The 18,064-nt window shown below is 40.5% G+C and overlaps 1 protein-coding gene across 1 annotated transcript; it reads right to left on the bottom strand.

Moving 5' to 3' along the window:
- Nucleotides 1–240: 240 nt before the first annotated feature.
- On the bottom strand, nt 241–18,059 carry ACAA2 (acetyl-CoA acyltransferase 2). The gene is made up of 10 exons (XM_007430339.4): nt 17,912–18,059; nt 11,731–11,897; nt 10,663–10,791; nt 9,151–9,267; nt 7,344–7,491; nt 5,532–5,707; nt 4,018–4,147; nt 2,861–2,931; nt 1,952–2,106; nt 241–847 (listed from the first exon to the last, which is right to left on the bottom strand). The coding sequence occupies exons 1-10, from the start codon at nt 17,925–17,927 to the stop codon at nt 763–765; spliced, it is 1,194 nt and encodes a 397-aa protein (XP_007430401.1). The 5' UTR covers nt 17,928–18,059; the 3' UTR covers nt 241–762.
- Nucleotides 18,060–18,064: the final 5 nt, after the last annotated feature.

The raw sequence follows: 18,064 nt of genomic DNA, 5'->3' as shown, positions 1-18,064 counted from the left end.
CCAAAACTGCCTTTCAGCCATTCCCAAATGTGCTTTTTTAATCTTTTATTGCAGGAGCAATGAAATGGCCCAAGAACTGGGGAGTGTCTTTCCAATCAAGGTGGGATCCCTGCAGTAGATCACCCACTTTTCTGCAAAAGAGAAGGTTCACAAAATCCAAAAGCCTCTGATTATGACCCACCAGAGATCATCAGTGACACTCTTCAGGTAGAAACTTTACAGAAATCCAGACTAAAATCCTTTGGATTAATTCAGTATCATTTTATTTTTTTAGAGAGGCACACTGATTTTTGTCAGACTTCGTTCCTATTGTTTAACAGCAAAGTTCTTCAAGCTAAAATCAGACCCAACCATGTCCTTTATGCCAGTGCTGAACTCCTCATCAAATTATATTAACTGAGCACAGAAACCAGCCTGGGAAGAAATACTGATAAGAATATCAAGCTGTAGGTTCGTTTTGCTCTAATTGTTGGCTGCCAAATATTTATCCAAGAACATTTCTATTAGAAAAATCTAAATTGAATTCTGTGGGAGGTAATGGATCAATAAAAATTATGGCTAGATCCACACAATCAAGTTAAAGGTTATCTTGTTACTTTCTCTAAAAAACAGATTTTAGCACAGGGCTTCACTTTGCTAGATGATTACTACCAGTCTGTGCACAAAAGTAGAATTATAATGGTCTCTTTAATTTCTTCAATTGATTGTGTAACAGTCGGCAGAGGATGCAGTGTTAAATCACTGCAGACTCTAGGTTGTCCTTCAGGCAGTATTCTGAATGATGACAGCTATGCCTTGGCCACCTCCAATGCAAGCAGAGCCGACAGCATATTTACCTCTACGGCGCCTACAATAAACCAAGAGAAAAGGGATTACAAACAAGATCTTTGAACCCCACATTAGGCTTACCCCTTAATTTCTTCTAGATTCCAAATGAGCTGGACAGAAAATGTCATGGGATTTATCCACTGCTTTGAGATCTAGAGGAAACCATGGAAAATGCACATACACGTATGTCACAGAGAAAAACAGCTGATCCACAGGACAGCAACACTTCAATGTGGCTGGGAAAACAGCTTCCTAATATGGCACAGAGACTTAAGGCCACATGTGAATCTACTTCAGTGATTTAGCAAATAGCTCGCTTTGCCTCAAACTGAATCGAAGGTTGCTTGATTCAACTCAAGGCTTCTAATGACTGACATGGGAACCCCACAAGTGGCGGTGGCTTTTTTTTAAATGCTTTTTAATGGAATGGGGTGGAATTTTCAGACAAAATGGAGAATGACAGTTAAGAGGTACTAGAGCTGGACCTCTCAAGAGCTTTGCTATTCTTACAAAGAATAAGGTTACCTTTGCAGGCAGAATTCCTGCTGAATTTCAAACATGCAAGGGGTTTTGTGCAAAGATTGGGATGATTAAGAAAAAAAATAATAGTGAATCTTTTCTATTGTTTGACAGGCAATGTGTTTCAGATGCATTCCTTGGTTGGAATGATGTGAGACGCAAAAGAAGTCTTGGAAGTAAGGACCCTGAAATTCCTTTTTAAAAGAAAGTTGTCTACAAGTTCTTCGTTTGGGGAGATAATCAGATGAACATTTACAACAACTGAACAGTTCATATATTCAGCCATCCATCACCATAGTAAAGTGATGAGGCTTGCAGGTAAGATGGGCTTCAAACTTCCCAGTTTGTGGTCGGAATACAAAGAGACCAGCCATGTTTTTCATCAGATTGTCTACTCTGACTAGCAGATAGTCTCCAGGATCTCAGCCACAGATTTTTCTCACATTTTCCCTCCCTGGTACTTTTCACTGAAATGCCAGGGAGTCGACTTGATATTTTTTGCAATGTACAGCAAATCCACAGTGTCTGAGTTACACTCTCTCTAAATATTCTTCCCAGAATATTCAGAAGAAACAAAACAAGTTTTCTTCAGGTATTTATCCACCTTAGTTCATGAACCAGATGAGCGGTGATCCTGGAGCCCGAAGCAGCTAGAGGGTGACCTAAAGCGATGGCTCCTCCATTGACGTTGGTCTTCTCTGGGTCCAGACCCAGAACCTTTTCTACTGATAAGTACTGTGGAGCAAATGCTTCATTAACCTGGAAACACATCACAGACAGGCAAGTTAGAAATACCCCAAGTTAGGCTGCTATGATATGCTGGTTAGAATTATCCTTGACGTTGGTTCTTGTATCTGAAAAAAGCAATGGGGAATGCAGTTTTCCTTGGGGACAGGAGAGATCACTGATCAAAATCGTATGTTAAAAAACCAACCAACCAAACCAACCAACCAACCAACCAGGATCATATAATGGGTAAAATTTGCCAGAAGTATTGAGTCTTTTCCAAGAAAGGCCAAATGCTGTTCTGAGTAAAGATCACATGGGCAAAGTATAAATGCCTTATATTTGTCCATTTTACTTTGCATGACACTAGAGACTGAACTGTAGAACTTACTTTGGGAGTGGAAATCATTATTTCTATGCAATTGTTATACAAAATTCTCAGACTCTCTCTCAGGACTACAGAGAAGGCAGAGAAAGTTCAGGAAAGCTGAACTATTAATCACTGATCATCTCAAGGTTCCATGCAAAAAAGATAAATTCTATACCCTGCAGGACATATCACTGCCCTAGGGCAACACTGACTCCAGAGTTTATATGGCGATAGGAAAACTCAGGTCTAAGGTTTGAAAGCTGCTTTCAGGATGACAGCCTCCAGGAACAAATATTGGTACTCTTAACACATATTGATAGAGAAAATTCAGAATTTTTCTTGTTGCACTGCATAATTATACTGAATGCCACAATAAACTATTGTCTGAGTATATGCTTTTTGATGAGTGGCCATTACCTCAACTAAATCCATGTCCTTCAGAGAAAGGCCAGCTTTCTTCAGTGCTTCAGTAACAGCAGGCACAGGACCTATGCAGAAACATATATGGATAAGCAATAAATGGAGGGTGGCCCATTACTTCTACAGCCCCCAGGCTGGACCTCCAAAAGCTGCCACTGAATCATAGCTTTCAATGTGATGCAAGGGGAGATGTCTTATATGGGAAATACTTGTAGTAGTAGTAGTAGTAGTAGATTTATATGCTTATTTTCATAAAAGAACAAAAGGGGGGCTTACAAGATTAAGTTGACAATACAAAGATAATCAACATAGCTGTTGATTATTTGAAGGATCTGACGGCTAGTGGGACTTAATTTGCTTTCATGCGAAACAAAAGGGTAAATCTGGTTGGAATCCATTTTTCCCAGGAATTCCGCTTCAGGTTTAAGATGACCCTGCCTGGTTGCCATAGCCCACTACCCGGGTCAGATAGTACCTGCCCAAGAAAAATATCTGCACCAAGAAGAAGGAAAAAAACAGAGACCACATTTTGCAGAGCTAATATACTCCCCTAGACCTTTCCACACTTTATATTTACTGCATCAGTTGATAACAAGGGAGATGTCCAAATTATCTGGATAACCAAAACAAATAGAATTCAGATAATCCTCTGCTCACAATTCCAACCTCAGAGAGGAATTTTAACATCCTTGAAAAAGTATTTCCATCACCCTGAATATACAGCTACTGGGTATCACCTGGAATCTACCAGTAAAAACTTGTCATCTCCTTCTTCCATGCTGGGATTATTCTATCACCTATTCACGATTGAATTTCACAAACTACTTTCCTCTTCTGTGCTTCTCCAGTGTATAAGTCCCGAACTAAACCACATTAAAGATACTAACATCAGCAAGGACATTCCTTCTCTGCACAGCAACAGCCTGCTATTTTATTAACCTTTTTTTCTGTTTAATATTTTGTTTACTTATTTGAATGAAATGGTGGACAAAGAAAACAAAAAGAGCAAAGGGCATCTGGATGTATCCATTTCCAGCTAAAGCAAGACGAGTTTTCATGCTGTTGCCGGCAACTGGGGAGTTACAGGATCTTTTATGCATGGGATGGGAAATGCTTTGATCAATCAGCAGAAAAGTACTTCCTTTGTCACTTACCAATGCCCATGATGTGAGGGTCACATCCAGCTGAGTGATAACTAACAATTCTAGCCAAGGGAGTAAGGTTGTGCTTTTTTACGGCATCTTCGCTTGCTACGATCAGTGCTCCTGCCCCATCACACACACCCTAGCAACAGAAGAACACCAGACATCAAGGCTGGGGGGAAAAAACGTGTTGCTGAAGAACACACCAATGGGGTCACAGTGAAGCTGAAGTGATAAGAAGACGTTATCTAAGTTAACATTCTCCAGTATGGCATCTTTTAAGTGTGCTGGGATTTTGTATGTGCTGACTGGGAATTTTGGAAACTCCAGTTTCCAATGCCTTGGGAAGGGCACAGGTTGAGGAAGGGTGGATGAGGTTATGCTGCTGTACCATAAAATTAAACTGAAAAATAAAACAAATCCATCAGGTTTTGTGGTAGGGTGTATTGATCAGAATAGTGATATAACTGAAATTTGAGCAGCAAAATGAAGGTTTCAGTAGAAGAGGATATATGTAGCTCAGGGTTGAACTGAAGAGTCCTTGGTGCTCTCTGAGCTTGGTGGTTTTCTTGCAGATATTTCATTACCCAAGTAGGTAACATCATCCTAAATGAAGTTTTATGTTATTTAGGCATTTTTAGCCAGTTCTTCAGCCAACAAGGTTCCAGTATCCACTGCAAACCAAGTCACATCCTATATCTAGAAAACAGAAATGTTTTTCAATAGGAAAATATGATTGATCCCACATTTTTAGCAATGGACCAACCAGATGTATGTTCCTAGTTCCTGCTTTTGATGCATGGCATCTAGAAACATCTAAACAAAGAAGAATCTTGGGGGAGAATTTGGAGATTCTTGAATGTGGAAAAGCAGTGCTATAGGATCACAAACAAACAAAATATAGGCACTCAATGCCGTTCTGTTTCAGTGCACCACAACGGACTAAAACAACTGAAATATTTCTTCTTAGTATATTAGTTTTCTTGACTGCAGAAAATTGTGGCTGCGGATCTTCACTTTTAGGATAAGTTACGTGAAGGGATCAATAAAGATCTGTTTCTCTGTGCTATTCTTAAGCAATTCTCATGAATGTCATTACTAGAGTGGATTCTAGCATCTGCTTAATATCAATGGCTCTCCTGCCTGAGACTTCTAGGAACAGTTGTCTCAACCCTGCTGAAGAGTTCTAATTTGGGGAAGGCTGACCATGTTTTCCAAAGGAATTACTCAAAAACTCCTTGAGACATAATTTTGCAGAATTAGCATTGTCATCTTTTCAAAAACTACAAGTTTGTAGAAATCATAGAGTGCAAGTAGAAAGGCTTTTTTTAAGCTGCCCCACACTACTTCACCCAAGGAACCTTTGTAACCAATTGACATTTTTTACGTGGCTAGTTAATTAAGGCAAAGATGACCCCCTATTTGAAGAGAGATGCCATTAAAAAGAGCTTAGTAATTGGACTAGAGCTCCTGAAAAACTTCAGCCCAGACTTCTGAAATGATAAAACAAGAGAGGAAAGGCTCACCGAGGCATTTCCTGCTGTGACAGTGCCATCCTTCTTGAAGACTGCAGGGAGCTTCCCCAACTGCTCCAACGTTGCCTCAGGCCGGGGGTGTTCATCCTGTTCCATGCTCTGTTTGCCTTTCTTAACTTTCACTTCAATGGGTGCCATCTCAGCCTTAAAATGTCCTGCTTCGTGAGCTATGAATGTAAAAAAGCCAATACCAAGGGGTCATGGGAGATTATGTAACAGACTAGTTAACATAAACTTCTCACAGAGAAGACGATTTAGCAAGTCAGTTCAGATACTTGGCTGGTTTGCCAAAATATGTGGGAACATACTTGAGAGGGCCAATATACCAACTGCCTCAGGAATCATACATCCAGGGCCAGCACTGCCATTAGATAAAATTTAAACGTGCTGAAAGAACAGCAAATCATTAGCTATTTATCTTATTCTTACTATATTTTCACCATCAGGGACAGAAAGAAGTGCTTGTAATAGTTTCTATGTCACACACCATGAGCACCATCTCTGGTTCATCTCAAGCCACAAAAATGACACGAGCCAGCCTTGATACGTCACCATGTTGAAGATGGTAGCCTCCTTCTGCTGACAAGTATAGGGCCTTTCAAACATTTTCAGGCATTAGAACCTGCTAGTTAAAAAATAAATAAATCTGGAATTCTTGATCAAGAGGCAAAGCTTTAGTGATAGAAAATTGGCTGACACTGAGTGAACTTACTTATTTAATCTATTTATTTGTTTTTGCCTGTAGGGTTCCACAGAGCACTTTGAAAAACCCTGCACTAGAAGACTGTAAGCAGGGCTGAGTAGAAAGTCAACTGACATCTAGTGTAGGTCTCTGTATATTTTACAGTGGAATGAGAAGGGAAGTATGACTTTCATAATTTAACCACAGCTACAATAAAATTACGCCTTCCCTCTAAATTACATTGCTGAATTGAAGAGAGCTTGGAGTACCTAATGGTATATTTTTATGTGGAAGGGTTGGAAGGGTTCTGATCTAAATATCAATCTTCTAAGCATAAAGTTCTTTAATTCTTTTTCATCTGATTTTGATTTATGGATCTTAGAAGTTTTAGTGAAAACTTAGTATTTTTTACTAAAACTTAAAAAAAATAATTATGTGCCATCAACTTGTTTTTGACTCCTAACGACCACATAGATAGACTTTCTCCATGATGATCTATTCCTAACCTGTTCCTTCAAGTCTCCCTATGGTGCGTGCATCACCACTGTAACTGTGTCCATCCACCTTGCTGCTGGTCCTCCTCTTCTTCTCTTTCCTTCTACCCTTTCCCAGCATTAGAGCCTTCTCCAGAGAGCTAGGTCTTCACATAATGTGTCTGAAGTAGGATAATTTGAACCTGGTCATTTGTGTCTCAAGAACTCAAATGCTCAAATCCCCCAGACTGGAGTTTGCTTCCCCCTCTCTAAAGCATTACTCTTCAGCTAATTATGGTAGCTAGCAACCTAATTCAATTGTTCTCCAAACACAGATTGTAAGACAACATTACTTAGGTTTCATGGGCCCCATTTATACTAAAACTAAAACAAATATACACAGATATTGGTTAAAAGGTATTTCCTCACATATCAAACATTCCAGTTAAAATTTATGTTTAAAAGGCAGAGAGAAAATGTTCCTACATCTTTTCTCTAACGTCTAGTTTTCTTCCTAAAAGATAATCCCATCATCCTAGTCCCCAACTGCAGCTTTAAGAAGTACAATCCAGATATCAACTCATCTGCTGCTGTGAGAATTAAGTCTCCACTTGAAATGAATCAGTGCTCTTTCATATTTTTACTGACCAGCTTTCCACCTCTGTTGTGTCTTCAAGGCATAACGGTCACATTCTTCCCTTGTAATGTTATACTTTGCAGCAAGATTTTCAGCTGTGACACCCATAGGGGTCTGGATATGTAGATCGGTTAGGCCTGCCCACAATGTGTCTTCCAGCTGCCAGGAGAGAGGGAACAGAATCATGTAACAGGCTACCAAACAAAAGGCTTTTGCATAAGTTATATCCCAGCCCACGGTTTTCACCTGCTGCTCTCCAGATGTGTGGGACTTCAACTACCATAATGAAGAGCTGGTGTGAAAGACCAAATGTGGGTTGGGAATTATGGGAGTCAAGGAAGGCTGGGAAAAGGTTGCCATAAGCATTCATTTTAAGGAAGAGCCAAATCCAAAAGCAACACAGTGCTGCATTTCTAAAGCCGGGATTTCTCAAACATTCATAGAGTAAGCACAGAATTCTCAAACATGGGTGTACATGCAAAGACTATGTGCAGGTTTTGGTACCTAGCCTAAAATCCAGTGTTCTGAACATTTCAGTTATTTATTAAAGGAAAAAAGAACCCTTGAAGATTATAGGAAACTGTGCAGAAATGGGTAAGTTGGCTTCCCCACCCTGCAGGCGGCTTTCAGATTTTGCACTGTACTTTGTGCCTCTGGCCTAAAAACGAAACAGAGCAGAAACTTGGACAGTGGTCATAACCACTCTTCCCAACATAAAATTAAGGGAACCACCGATTTTGGGGAATATTTTCCCCCCAAACAACCTAGCAGCACTGCCTCTTGTTCTGCAAGCAAGGCTACTGGGATTGGGGACAGCCTTAAACCTCCAGACACACAAGGCCCCTCTCTTAAATGTTCTTATTTGGGGGGGGGGGAAGGAAGCAAGGCTTTTCTGTAGCTGCACCTATCCTGAAGTGTGGCGGGCCCCTACCCTCCTTGCCCTCCATAAAGCTGTTAAGACCTGGCTTTTCTTTCAGGCGCTGGGTCGGGAGGGGAGGGGAGGGGAGGGGAGGGGAGCCTGGCATTTGCGGTTCTGTGACGGGATGGTGATGGTGCTTGGTGGTTTGAAAGGGGTTCTAAACTTTTTGTCTTTTGTTAGGTGTTGAATTGTTGTTAGGTGCCCAGAGTTATTTTACATAACATGCGCAGCCATACCAATTTTTTAATTGGAAGGAGGGAGGCAGGCAGGCAGGTAGGGGGGCAACTGGGAAAGGGGAAGGGAATAACAGAATATGTTAGACCAGTGACTTACTGGAAAAAAGTAGTGGCAAGAGGTTAATAACATGAAAGGAGAACATTTTGTCCCTGTTCTGCACATTTTTGACATGTCCCTGAAAAGCCAAGCACTGTAGACTGGGGCTGTTTACTGTAGGGCACAACGCACAAACATTTTTTAGGAATTATGCATGCTACTTAAAAAAGGTGAAGACACCAGTTGACAGCCCATGTATTTTTATGGGGTTGGTTTGTCATCTTCTGGTTTATCTGTTTGTTTTTTTACTTCCCAGTTTAGCCTACAGGCCCAGAATTCCAGGAGGCCTCCCATCCAAATATGAACCTGGAATGACCCTGCTTAGCTTTTAAGCCCAGCCAAACATTGCCGTAAGGCCACTAAAACAAATTGGAACTCTGAATGCAAATTATGGACATTTGTTCATGTAATTCCTTACACTCTAAATATATTATCATCTAATGGGACAGATTAATCCTCTTCTGTGCATTTTTATGGATCCAGAGCATACTTAAAGGTTCCTTCGGGAGCGATATCCTGGTTTCAAACAAGAAGCAAAAACAACATGATTGGTGCAAAGCACTAACCTTGAGATCAACTCCTAGTTTCGTTCCAAAACGGATATTTCGAACTGCATAAGGCATCTGGCTCATGCTTTCTGTTCCACCACATAGCACCACTTCTGATTCTTTAAGGCTAATTTCCTGATTAGGAAAGAAAAGCATGTTAGATTTGCAATATATATGTGAGACACAAAAAAGATAATTGCCTCCCAAAGCACTTGAGTCCATTATAAATTCAGGGGAAGGGTCTGATGGCAGTAATTTGCATGCATTCTCAGAAGTACCATGTGCCCAGACAAGATGATATGAACATTTGCTGTGACTCTGGTCATAGGATATGCAAACATTCACATCTGAACAGAAAATGATCAGCTTTACCGTGCTCATTTCACCTTCACGTTAGAAATTGCTAACAGAGCCCCAACTCTTGTGCATGAGACATTAGGATCACACGCTAGGCCGTGCGTTTGTCTCCAACAGATTTCCCATGAGCAGGGCCTCAAAGTAGCCTCTGTGCAAACCAGGAGAGATGCTAGTTTGCACAGCAATTGCAATGACAGACAGCCCTGAGTTGAAATTCCCTCCTCATCCTTAGGACCAACCACCTTTCCATAATCTTATAGAGAGGTTAGAAATCGCATTGAGTTCCTGGTTTCTTTTCCTAGCACTTGCAATAAACATTATATTGCCACCACATAGTATATTTTAAAGAGGCATGAACTTTCTGGAGAATTTTATACCAGTTCTCACAGACTAATGGTAGAATTTGTGATTGTTAGTTTGTGTTTTAATTGTGTACGCCACCCACAGTCACATGGAAGTGAGAGGGGTGGCCATAAAAAATTCAGTAAACAAACAAACAAACAACTAAATAAAAGCTATCTTTGGCAAGCCTTAAAAAGCTTCAAGAGCGCCCCCCCCCCCCAGTCCTATGATCCAATGCAAGATCTAGGAAGGGTATCTGTTTAGGGGCATTACTGACTCATTCAGTTCTGGGCAGAAAAAGGTGACTTATCATGCATGACTTTTCAATTATGGATCTCCAGGCCATTGCAGACTCCTTACAGCCCAAATCCAAGTACATTTGTGAAGTGCACAAATATCTACCACTTTTTGTATAACAGCTTAAGTCAAGTAAAAGTGGGGAAATAAATTGGATGAGAGGGTTTAATCTGTACCAAGAAGCAGATGACGTCTACCTTGATCGTATGGATCCAAGTACAATCTTCATTCAATTTGATTTTGGTTTCTCAATAGGAATTTCACTCAATACTAGGCTGACAAGGATCAAGGCAAAAGTGCACCTACAGCTTGAAAACTGATCAACTTTGCCTTCTAAACTATCAGATTGTTTCACTATCCTGAATGAGTAGGGTGATCTAAACATTTTTTTAAAAATAAGTAAATGAAAAACAGGTGAAGAATTCCAATCTTTGCATGACATGACGCAGATAAGAATGTATATGCACAAACCTAAATTGCACTGGAAAATGGGCTGACAGAGAACGTGGTAAAATAAATGAGTGTAACTAGTACCTGACATCCATTAACAATAGACTGGAAGCCTGATCCACACAATCTATTGATGGTTAAGGCAGGAGTTGGGATTGGCACTCCAACACGTAAACCAACATGTCGTGCAATGTAAGCAGCGTCTGCAGAACTCTACAAGAAAAAAACAGAGAACTCACCTGGCAAATTCTGCTTAAAAGCTAAGTTGCATGGTTGAAGATGACACTTCTACCTATTTGTGGAATTGAGGAAACCTGGACAAAATTTTGTTACTACAGGTAGTTCTCAGCTAATGACCGTAATTGGGACCAGCAACTCCACCAGTAAGCAACATGGTTGTAAAGCAAAAAATTACATGACTACACTGACTTATGATGGCAGTTCTGTTGCAGTTGTTAAGCGAATCATGTGTGGTCGTTAAGCACAATGTCATGTGACCACAACTTGTGACTTCCTGTTGGCTTCCCCATTGAGTTTGCTTGTTGGAAGCCAGCAGTGAGGGTCGGAAATGGTGATCACATGACTGTGGGACACTGTGATCGTCATAATTGCGCACCGGTTGTCAAGGAACCGAATCACAATCACATGGTTGTGGGGACTCTGCGATTCCCGCAACTTCGAGGACCGGTAGTAAGTCTCCTCGTTCAGCACCATAATTCTGAATGGTTGCTGAATATGTGGTTGCTAAGCGAGGACTACCTGTATACTGTTTTTTTCCTTCTTTCATTACTATTGTTTATGCAAGACTGTTAACTTACTCTTCAGAAAAAAGATGAATGAACTCAGGAAATGTTTTTGTTCAAACACATTTGTAATTGTGAACTTAATGCAAAGGTCAAACAGAAACTCAACTGTGAAGAAGCCAAAACACTGCTTGTAGTGCTTGGTGATACAGTTATCCCACCGACAATACACTCTACAATGCTAGCAAATCCAGCGACCATAAATGTTCCAAAAGAAACTGTTTGGTAAGTGACCTGATGGAATGGGATGTGCTCCAATTTATTTCTGATTCCTCTGTAATGGAGCAACTAAGCAAGCACAGAAACAGAATGACATGTTTGGCAAGGGCAACTGCCAAGTTCTACCAACCTGCATGACGTTGCCCACAATCACGCTGTCAATGATTTCTGGAGGCACTTTGCCAGCAGACAAGGCTGATCGGGCCGCAATCTCTGCGAGGTCTGTGGCAGTGAAGTCCTTGAGCAGGCCGCCAAAAGCCCCAAATGGAGTCCTCTTGGCAGAAACGATGAATACTCCTAGGAGGCAAAACGTGGGAAACACACACAGGGAAATAAGAAAGTGCCTTATATAAAATCACACCATTGTTCATTTAGATCACTGTTTCTCAACCTTGGCAACTTTAAGATGGGTGGACTTCGACTCCCAGAATTCCCCAGCAGTTTGACGTATGACTCAGGGCAGTCTACACAGTTGAAACAACCAGTAACACTTCAAAAATAAAATACCATAAAATATAATATGGCATAAAGCAAATTTCACCAGTGGCAATTCAACATCCAAACCCAATCAATCCAGGTGGGTTCCACAAGATCCCTCGGACATTTTTCTGTGCAGAGTTTAGATAGTTTCTCATACTCGTAACTAATAAAGTTTGTCTCCTTTTTTGTCAAATTCAGAAAATAAGGGATTACAGTGTCACATAAAACATTAACATAAATTAGGACTCCTTGATCTATCCTGAATATAATGGCACACTAGTTAGATACCTAAAAGAGACCCCTAGAGGTTCTGAGAATGTCATCAGAGTTTGGACATACATAGATTTGTTGGCTTCAGCTGGCACAGAAATGTGAGGCTTTTGTTGAAATGTTGAGTTAGCATTGAGTTGAATCTATCCCCTCTATGTACTGGGAAAATCTGCACATCTGGTTTGATGACTGCTCTTTCAAATTAACTGGTATCTTACTATAGTCCTTATTAGGGCTGTGCAAAGCTTCTGATTGAAAGCCAAAAAAAGTACTTGGGAACAAGCGTGTGTTCCTAGCACATGACTGCAACTCCTTTAACTAAATGAATGGGCTTTTTCCATGATTGTGCTGCGGCTGTGGAAGTCACTTGTGCAATTGCAGGAAAAAACATGGCTACTTTAAGGAGTTGTAGACTGGCACCCTGTGAGTCCTTCCATGCTCCAAAGCTCCTTTTTGCCTCTGAATCCAAAGCATTACACAGCCCAAGTTCTTAGCAGCTCTAAAGCTCCCATTTTAATGCCCTGGTAACTTAATGAATCGGGTTTCCTGGCTTTCCGACAGACCTACTTCAAAATATCGCAATCAGCAATATGGGCTTGACTTGCTGCTTGGCTGATCAGAGGAACCAAATACACTCATTCTCCAATAATATGCAAATGTGTCGGGTCGTATTCTTCCAAAATGACCAGTTCCTCAATATATTTAAAAATTAACATTTCAAGCTGCCTTCTTAAATCTTTCTATCCTGAGTCTTAAATGGGCAGTGTTCTTGATCACTACTTTTCCATGCTTTTTGAAAAGGAAACTTATCAATATTATATTAACAATCGCACATTTCCCCAGGGTGTGTTGGTCAATGTTCTTTCCAGATGAACTAAATGAGGCACAGGAATATAAACATGAGAATTATTATTTCAAGTTACATGGGGTTATTTTAGAAGTATACTACAAATAATAAATGCAGGCAACTTAATTAAAACCAATCAAAATGACAGTGTGGTAATATGCGTATTAGGAAGACTGAAGTAAGGAACCAACTTCTGAATTTTCCAGAAACCTTTTACTGAATTATAAGGTTCTTAACCAGTGTATGGTAGAAGGATTGCTTGATGTTTTTATTGAAAGATCTGCACTGGTTGCTAACTGCTTCCCCAGCATAATTTAAGATCTTGGTGTTAACTTTTAAATTGTTAAAAGGCTTAAGGCCTACTAACTAAAACAATTGCTTCGTTCATTTTAATGTGTTCAGCCGTTAATAACTGCGGGATATACGTTTTTGAAGATGTCTCTGCGATCAAAGGTCCAAATCTTTGGCACAAGGGAGAAGGCCTTCTCTGGCTTTATTTGCCAGTATGTGATGCATTCCTGTAGGAGTTGAGTTTGGCTCCCATTCTTTCAGTGTATGGAAAAGCAGTAAAGAGAGGCTGCAATTCTATGCATCTACCCCTTTCCCTCTGAGTTAAGGATTACATCAAATAAAAAATTGTGAATCGGTTTGTTTCCTGCTTTTGCATATGTACACACCTTTTGATCTTCCGTCTTGCCAGACTAAACTGGTGTTATATGAGCTTTGCTGCCTGAATAGACATTAGAAGTTCAACAGGAAGAGTTTCATTCCCCCAAACTTTAACCTCAGAAGCATACTTAATGCAGAAGCCTCAGATTGAAAAACAAAACACAGTCCTAGTACTTAATTACATCCCTGTTAGTCGAAATTACCTAATTCTTAAAGTTACTACACTCTTCTCAATTTCAAGCTATTAAATTATCCCTTCCTAAATAATGTAGCTCACAAAACATCTTTAACCCATTTTCCTGATGTTATTTTCCCTCAAAAGCCCACAATACTTGTAACTATTGTGAGGACTGTCTCTGTAATTGTGGGTTCTCAACATCATAGAATACAGCACGTATGTATTATCAGTTTTAATTTTCGGGTGCTGTTAAGAAAATGTGTACAGGAGAGAAGGCGATTGATCACTAGTCATTCCATTCACAAATGAAAATATTTAAGGAGTTATTGACTAGCTTGGGTTACAAAAAATTATTAGCCTCTAGTCATTAAATGGGAAAAGTGCCAAAGAGAGGATAGGAACAAACAAGGGCGACCATCTTTGCTTTTCCCAAGGTACTTATTGGCAGAAAAAATAGTAATTTTTTTATGATGGTTTTATGATGGGATGAAGGAACAATGGTTTGAACCTATGCACGTTTGTATACAGAAATTGGGCTGGCAGATAAACTAATGCCTGCAACTACAGTACAACTGTTTGCCAAAAACAGATTTTTGCACCCCTCTTATCTCTCCTACAGTTTGTGTGGTCACATTCTAAACAGTACAGAGGACCAGGTACTATAATAAAAGTTCTGGAAAACGTGATGGTGAGAAACATGATAAATTTCTACATTGAGAATTAAACGGAATGTGCCAGGACTTTGGGCTTGACCCAGTACAGCTTTTCTTAATATCCTATCAAACTCCACAAATTAACAATTCCTTAAATTATAGCAGACTGAATGAAAACTTTTCAACAGCTTATCAGGGAGCAGGGCCCCTCAGACATTAGACATTTATGGCTCTCAGACTTTAGACTTATAAACAAATATTGGCCTCATCAAGTAACCTTTGGAAGCAAGCTAGTTTTTGAAAATGAGATGGACATGATATGAACTGGGTATAGTTATGTTAGGAGCTAGGAAGAATCTAATCTAATGGCATTTTTTGGCAAGTTCATAACTTTGCAATTCTTTATGGACACCTCAACAGTACAACTTATAGTCAGCAGAGAATATAAATTAATAGATAAAAATAATGGAGACTTCATTAATTTAATAGGAGACATACTGGGTTTCTTAATTTCTCTAGAATTAATATTCATAACTACTACAATTATGGGAATAGTATTCTAAGGCATTCAATCAAGAACATTTAGGACCAGCATTTTTAGCTATCAAGCTTTGTAAAGCTAGGAAGGAAAAGAAAGGACAATGGGCATGAAAATAAGAGTTTCCCAGCATTGCTTTTATGGAGAAATTATCTTTATCAATATAATACATTTCAAATTCCACTTATGTCTAAACTGTCAAACACCAAGACCCAATTGTAGCAAAAAGCTGCTAGCCAAAATTAGTGTTCAAACTATCTGGGAATTAGAACATGAATTTTCAGTTGTATTTCTTTCTCAAGGGCATGGAAGGCTAACTGCAATCAGCCTGGTGATGTCCTAATCTCCTAGAATTCCAATCCACCCAACTCATAACATCCATACTTGGTTAATTATACATTGAATCCTGAGCTTTGAACCAGTTTTCTGGGTGAATTGAAAATTGTGATTTAGCTCTATTAAAAAACTTTCCATGTGACTGTGCAAGGTAAAAGTTCAAGATGCCCCCAGGTTGAGCTCAGCTTCTGGTGATTCCATGGACATGACCATGCAGTTTTCTGGGCAAAAGTATGGAAATAGTTTCCCACTGCCTCTTCTGGGGTGTTTTTCAATCTCTGGTGCCCAAATATTAACCAGGCCCAGCGCTTCACTTCTGAGCCCAGGCAAGATTGGGCAGATGCTGTCACTTGTTGAGACATGCCACAATAGAGAGGAGGAATCCAAAACTCATCCACAGCTTAGCGTTATGTCTACCCACTGATTTTGCTTTCAGATGCTCACCTACATTCATTACAAGGAGTGACACAGAAAGACAAGGTTAGAAGCGTAGAGCAAAAAATGGTAGGGCTAATTCAAAAACCATTGATCAAAGCAAATTCAGATGTTCCTCTGCAAAGTGTGATGCTGCAGAAACACTCAAGCTTGAAAAACCAGCTTAAAAATTCATGCCAATACCTTTACATGGCAGAAGGTGCCCTGCCATAATGTTTTAAAGCCTGTCTTGCATGTAAGTCTCCAAATGCGTGCATCCTATTTGCAGGTTCCAAAATTAGGGGGGGAAAACCATCCACAGATCGCCATTAGTAACTCTTAAGAAACTTGTCAAGGTATTATAATTGCTGAAAATCTCACCCTTGGCATAACTGAACTCTGGCAGAATCACAGCTTATTTGATTTCATTTTACTGCATTCTATTTTTATTCCCAAAGCTGACACTCAAAAGTGTCCTTCAAAACAAAATTTAAAATATAACATTACTTCAAAAATGAGCCTCGGTTCCATTCTCAGCAACTCATGTCTTTGTGGATAAATAAATAACTGAAATTCCTTGCTGTCAGACAAGTAACAGATGATGTACCTTCATATACACACATCTGCATATTTTGAGAGTTTGAAGCATTCCCCCCCCCACAACTTTGCCAGAATATTCTCCAAAGTACTCTAGAACTGTAAAATTACAGATGCACAATACAGATAAGGGTAGTAGCAATGGGATGCTGGAACACAGCCATGACAATCTTTCACCATTCACTATATGTCCTAGGGCTACTGGAAGTTAAGCAACATCTGGAGGACGCTCACTTCCTTTCAAGCATTTCCTTCTGAAATTCTGAGAGTACTGAGATAATCTATCGCTCTACCTGCAAGGGTAACATCTCTCTTCCCACCTTCCAAATATTCTCACATACGGACCTGGGAGTCCCATGTATGCCATCAATTGTCAATTCAGCCTTTCCCATTCTAACCGCCAAACCTGCAGGACTACTATTCCCCAGCTTTATGTATTGTGAACTGGATTAATGGGTTTGGAAAAATATTTACATTTGAAATGTCCAATACAAAAGTAATATTCACAGGGTTTCTTATTTAATAAATCTGCTTAAAAATTAGCCTCAGCTAACTGTAGTCTGATTTTTGAACCATTATGCTGTGTCATCGACTTGGACTTTTAGTGTCCACATAGACAGGCCTTCTCCAAGATGCCTGCTTTTTAGCTTTGGTCTTAACGTTAATTTTTGTGGAGATCTTTTTTTTGTAAAAACCGCCGCCAAATACCAACGTGTTTTGTTTCCAGGTCAGAAGAAAGTTTCATTAGTGTGCTTCATTCATCAGGACTGCAAACCTGAAGTTTCTAAGAAGCCAGCCTCCTCGGGCACAGCTGGCTTTACTTCAGTGTAAACACACACCAGCTCTGAACTAAAGTCACTACCTCTCAGCCTCGATGAATATAATCCCAAATTAACTTTTAGCGCATTTGCACGCAGTAGGATAAGAAAGTTAATCAAAAGGATTGCAAGAAAAGGAAAGAAAAGAAAGTGATTTCACTTCCACGCACTAGATATGGAAGCCAGTAGCCAGCTCTCCTGCGCAAGACTGCTGGTCTTCAACACGTCGCTAAAGTCTTTGCACTTGTTTCCCACGCCTGCCGTCTCGCAGGGAACCGAGCGGGCTTCCAGAACTTCGGGGAAACGAACGCGAGGAAGGCGCGCGTGCCGCGCAATAGCAGGGCATAAAACATTCGTGTCCTCTTCCGTGCGTGGCGCTGGGCGTGCTTAAGGGAATACACTCCATTCCCAGCGGCTGGAGGGGGGAGACCTTTGCAAGACCCAGCGCTAAAATCAAGGTCAGAAAGGACGAGGGGAGCAGCGGGGGGTCCACGTTTCGGGGCTGCCTTACCTCTGAGCAAAGCCATGGCGGCGGCGGCTGCCTCTCCTCCAACTGCCAACTTCTTTCGCTGGACTCCTCGGCTCGCAAGTCGCAACCCCGCCGCCCCGCCCTTCCCCCGCTTACTCCTCCTCCCTCACCCGCGCGTGCTCCTCGCCGGGGGAA

The sequence above is a fragment of the Python bivittatus genome, unplaced genomic scaffold (genome assembly GCF_059951505.1).
Source record: "Python bivittatus isolate LINGU-HERP-01145 unplaced genomic scaffold, Pbiv_v1 ctg000570_np1212, whole genome shotgun sequence".
In the NCBI taxonomy this organism is placed as follows: domain Eukaryota; kingdom Metazoa; phylum Chordata; class Lepidosauria; order Squamata; family Pythonidae; genus Python; species Python bivittatus.
Note: the sequence above shows the minus strand (reverse complement) of the source record. Positions and strands in the feature narration are given on the sequence as shown.

Excerpts from the sequence above, each read along its gene's own strand:
- ACAA2 (XM_007430339.4), bottom strand. Across the intron at positions 4,148-5,531 it reads TCACAGCAGGAAATGCCTCG|GGTGTGTGTGATGGGGCAGG; the intron begins GTGAGCCTTTCC and ends TTCTGTTGCTAG. Across the intron at positions 848-1,951 it reads CATCTGGTTCATGAACTAAG|GCGCCGTAGAGGTAAATATG; the intron begins GTGGATAAATAC and ends GGTTTATTGTAG.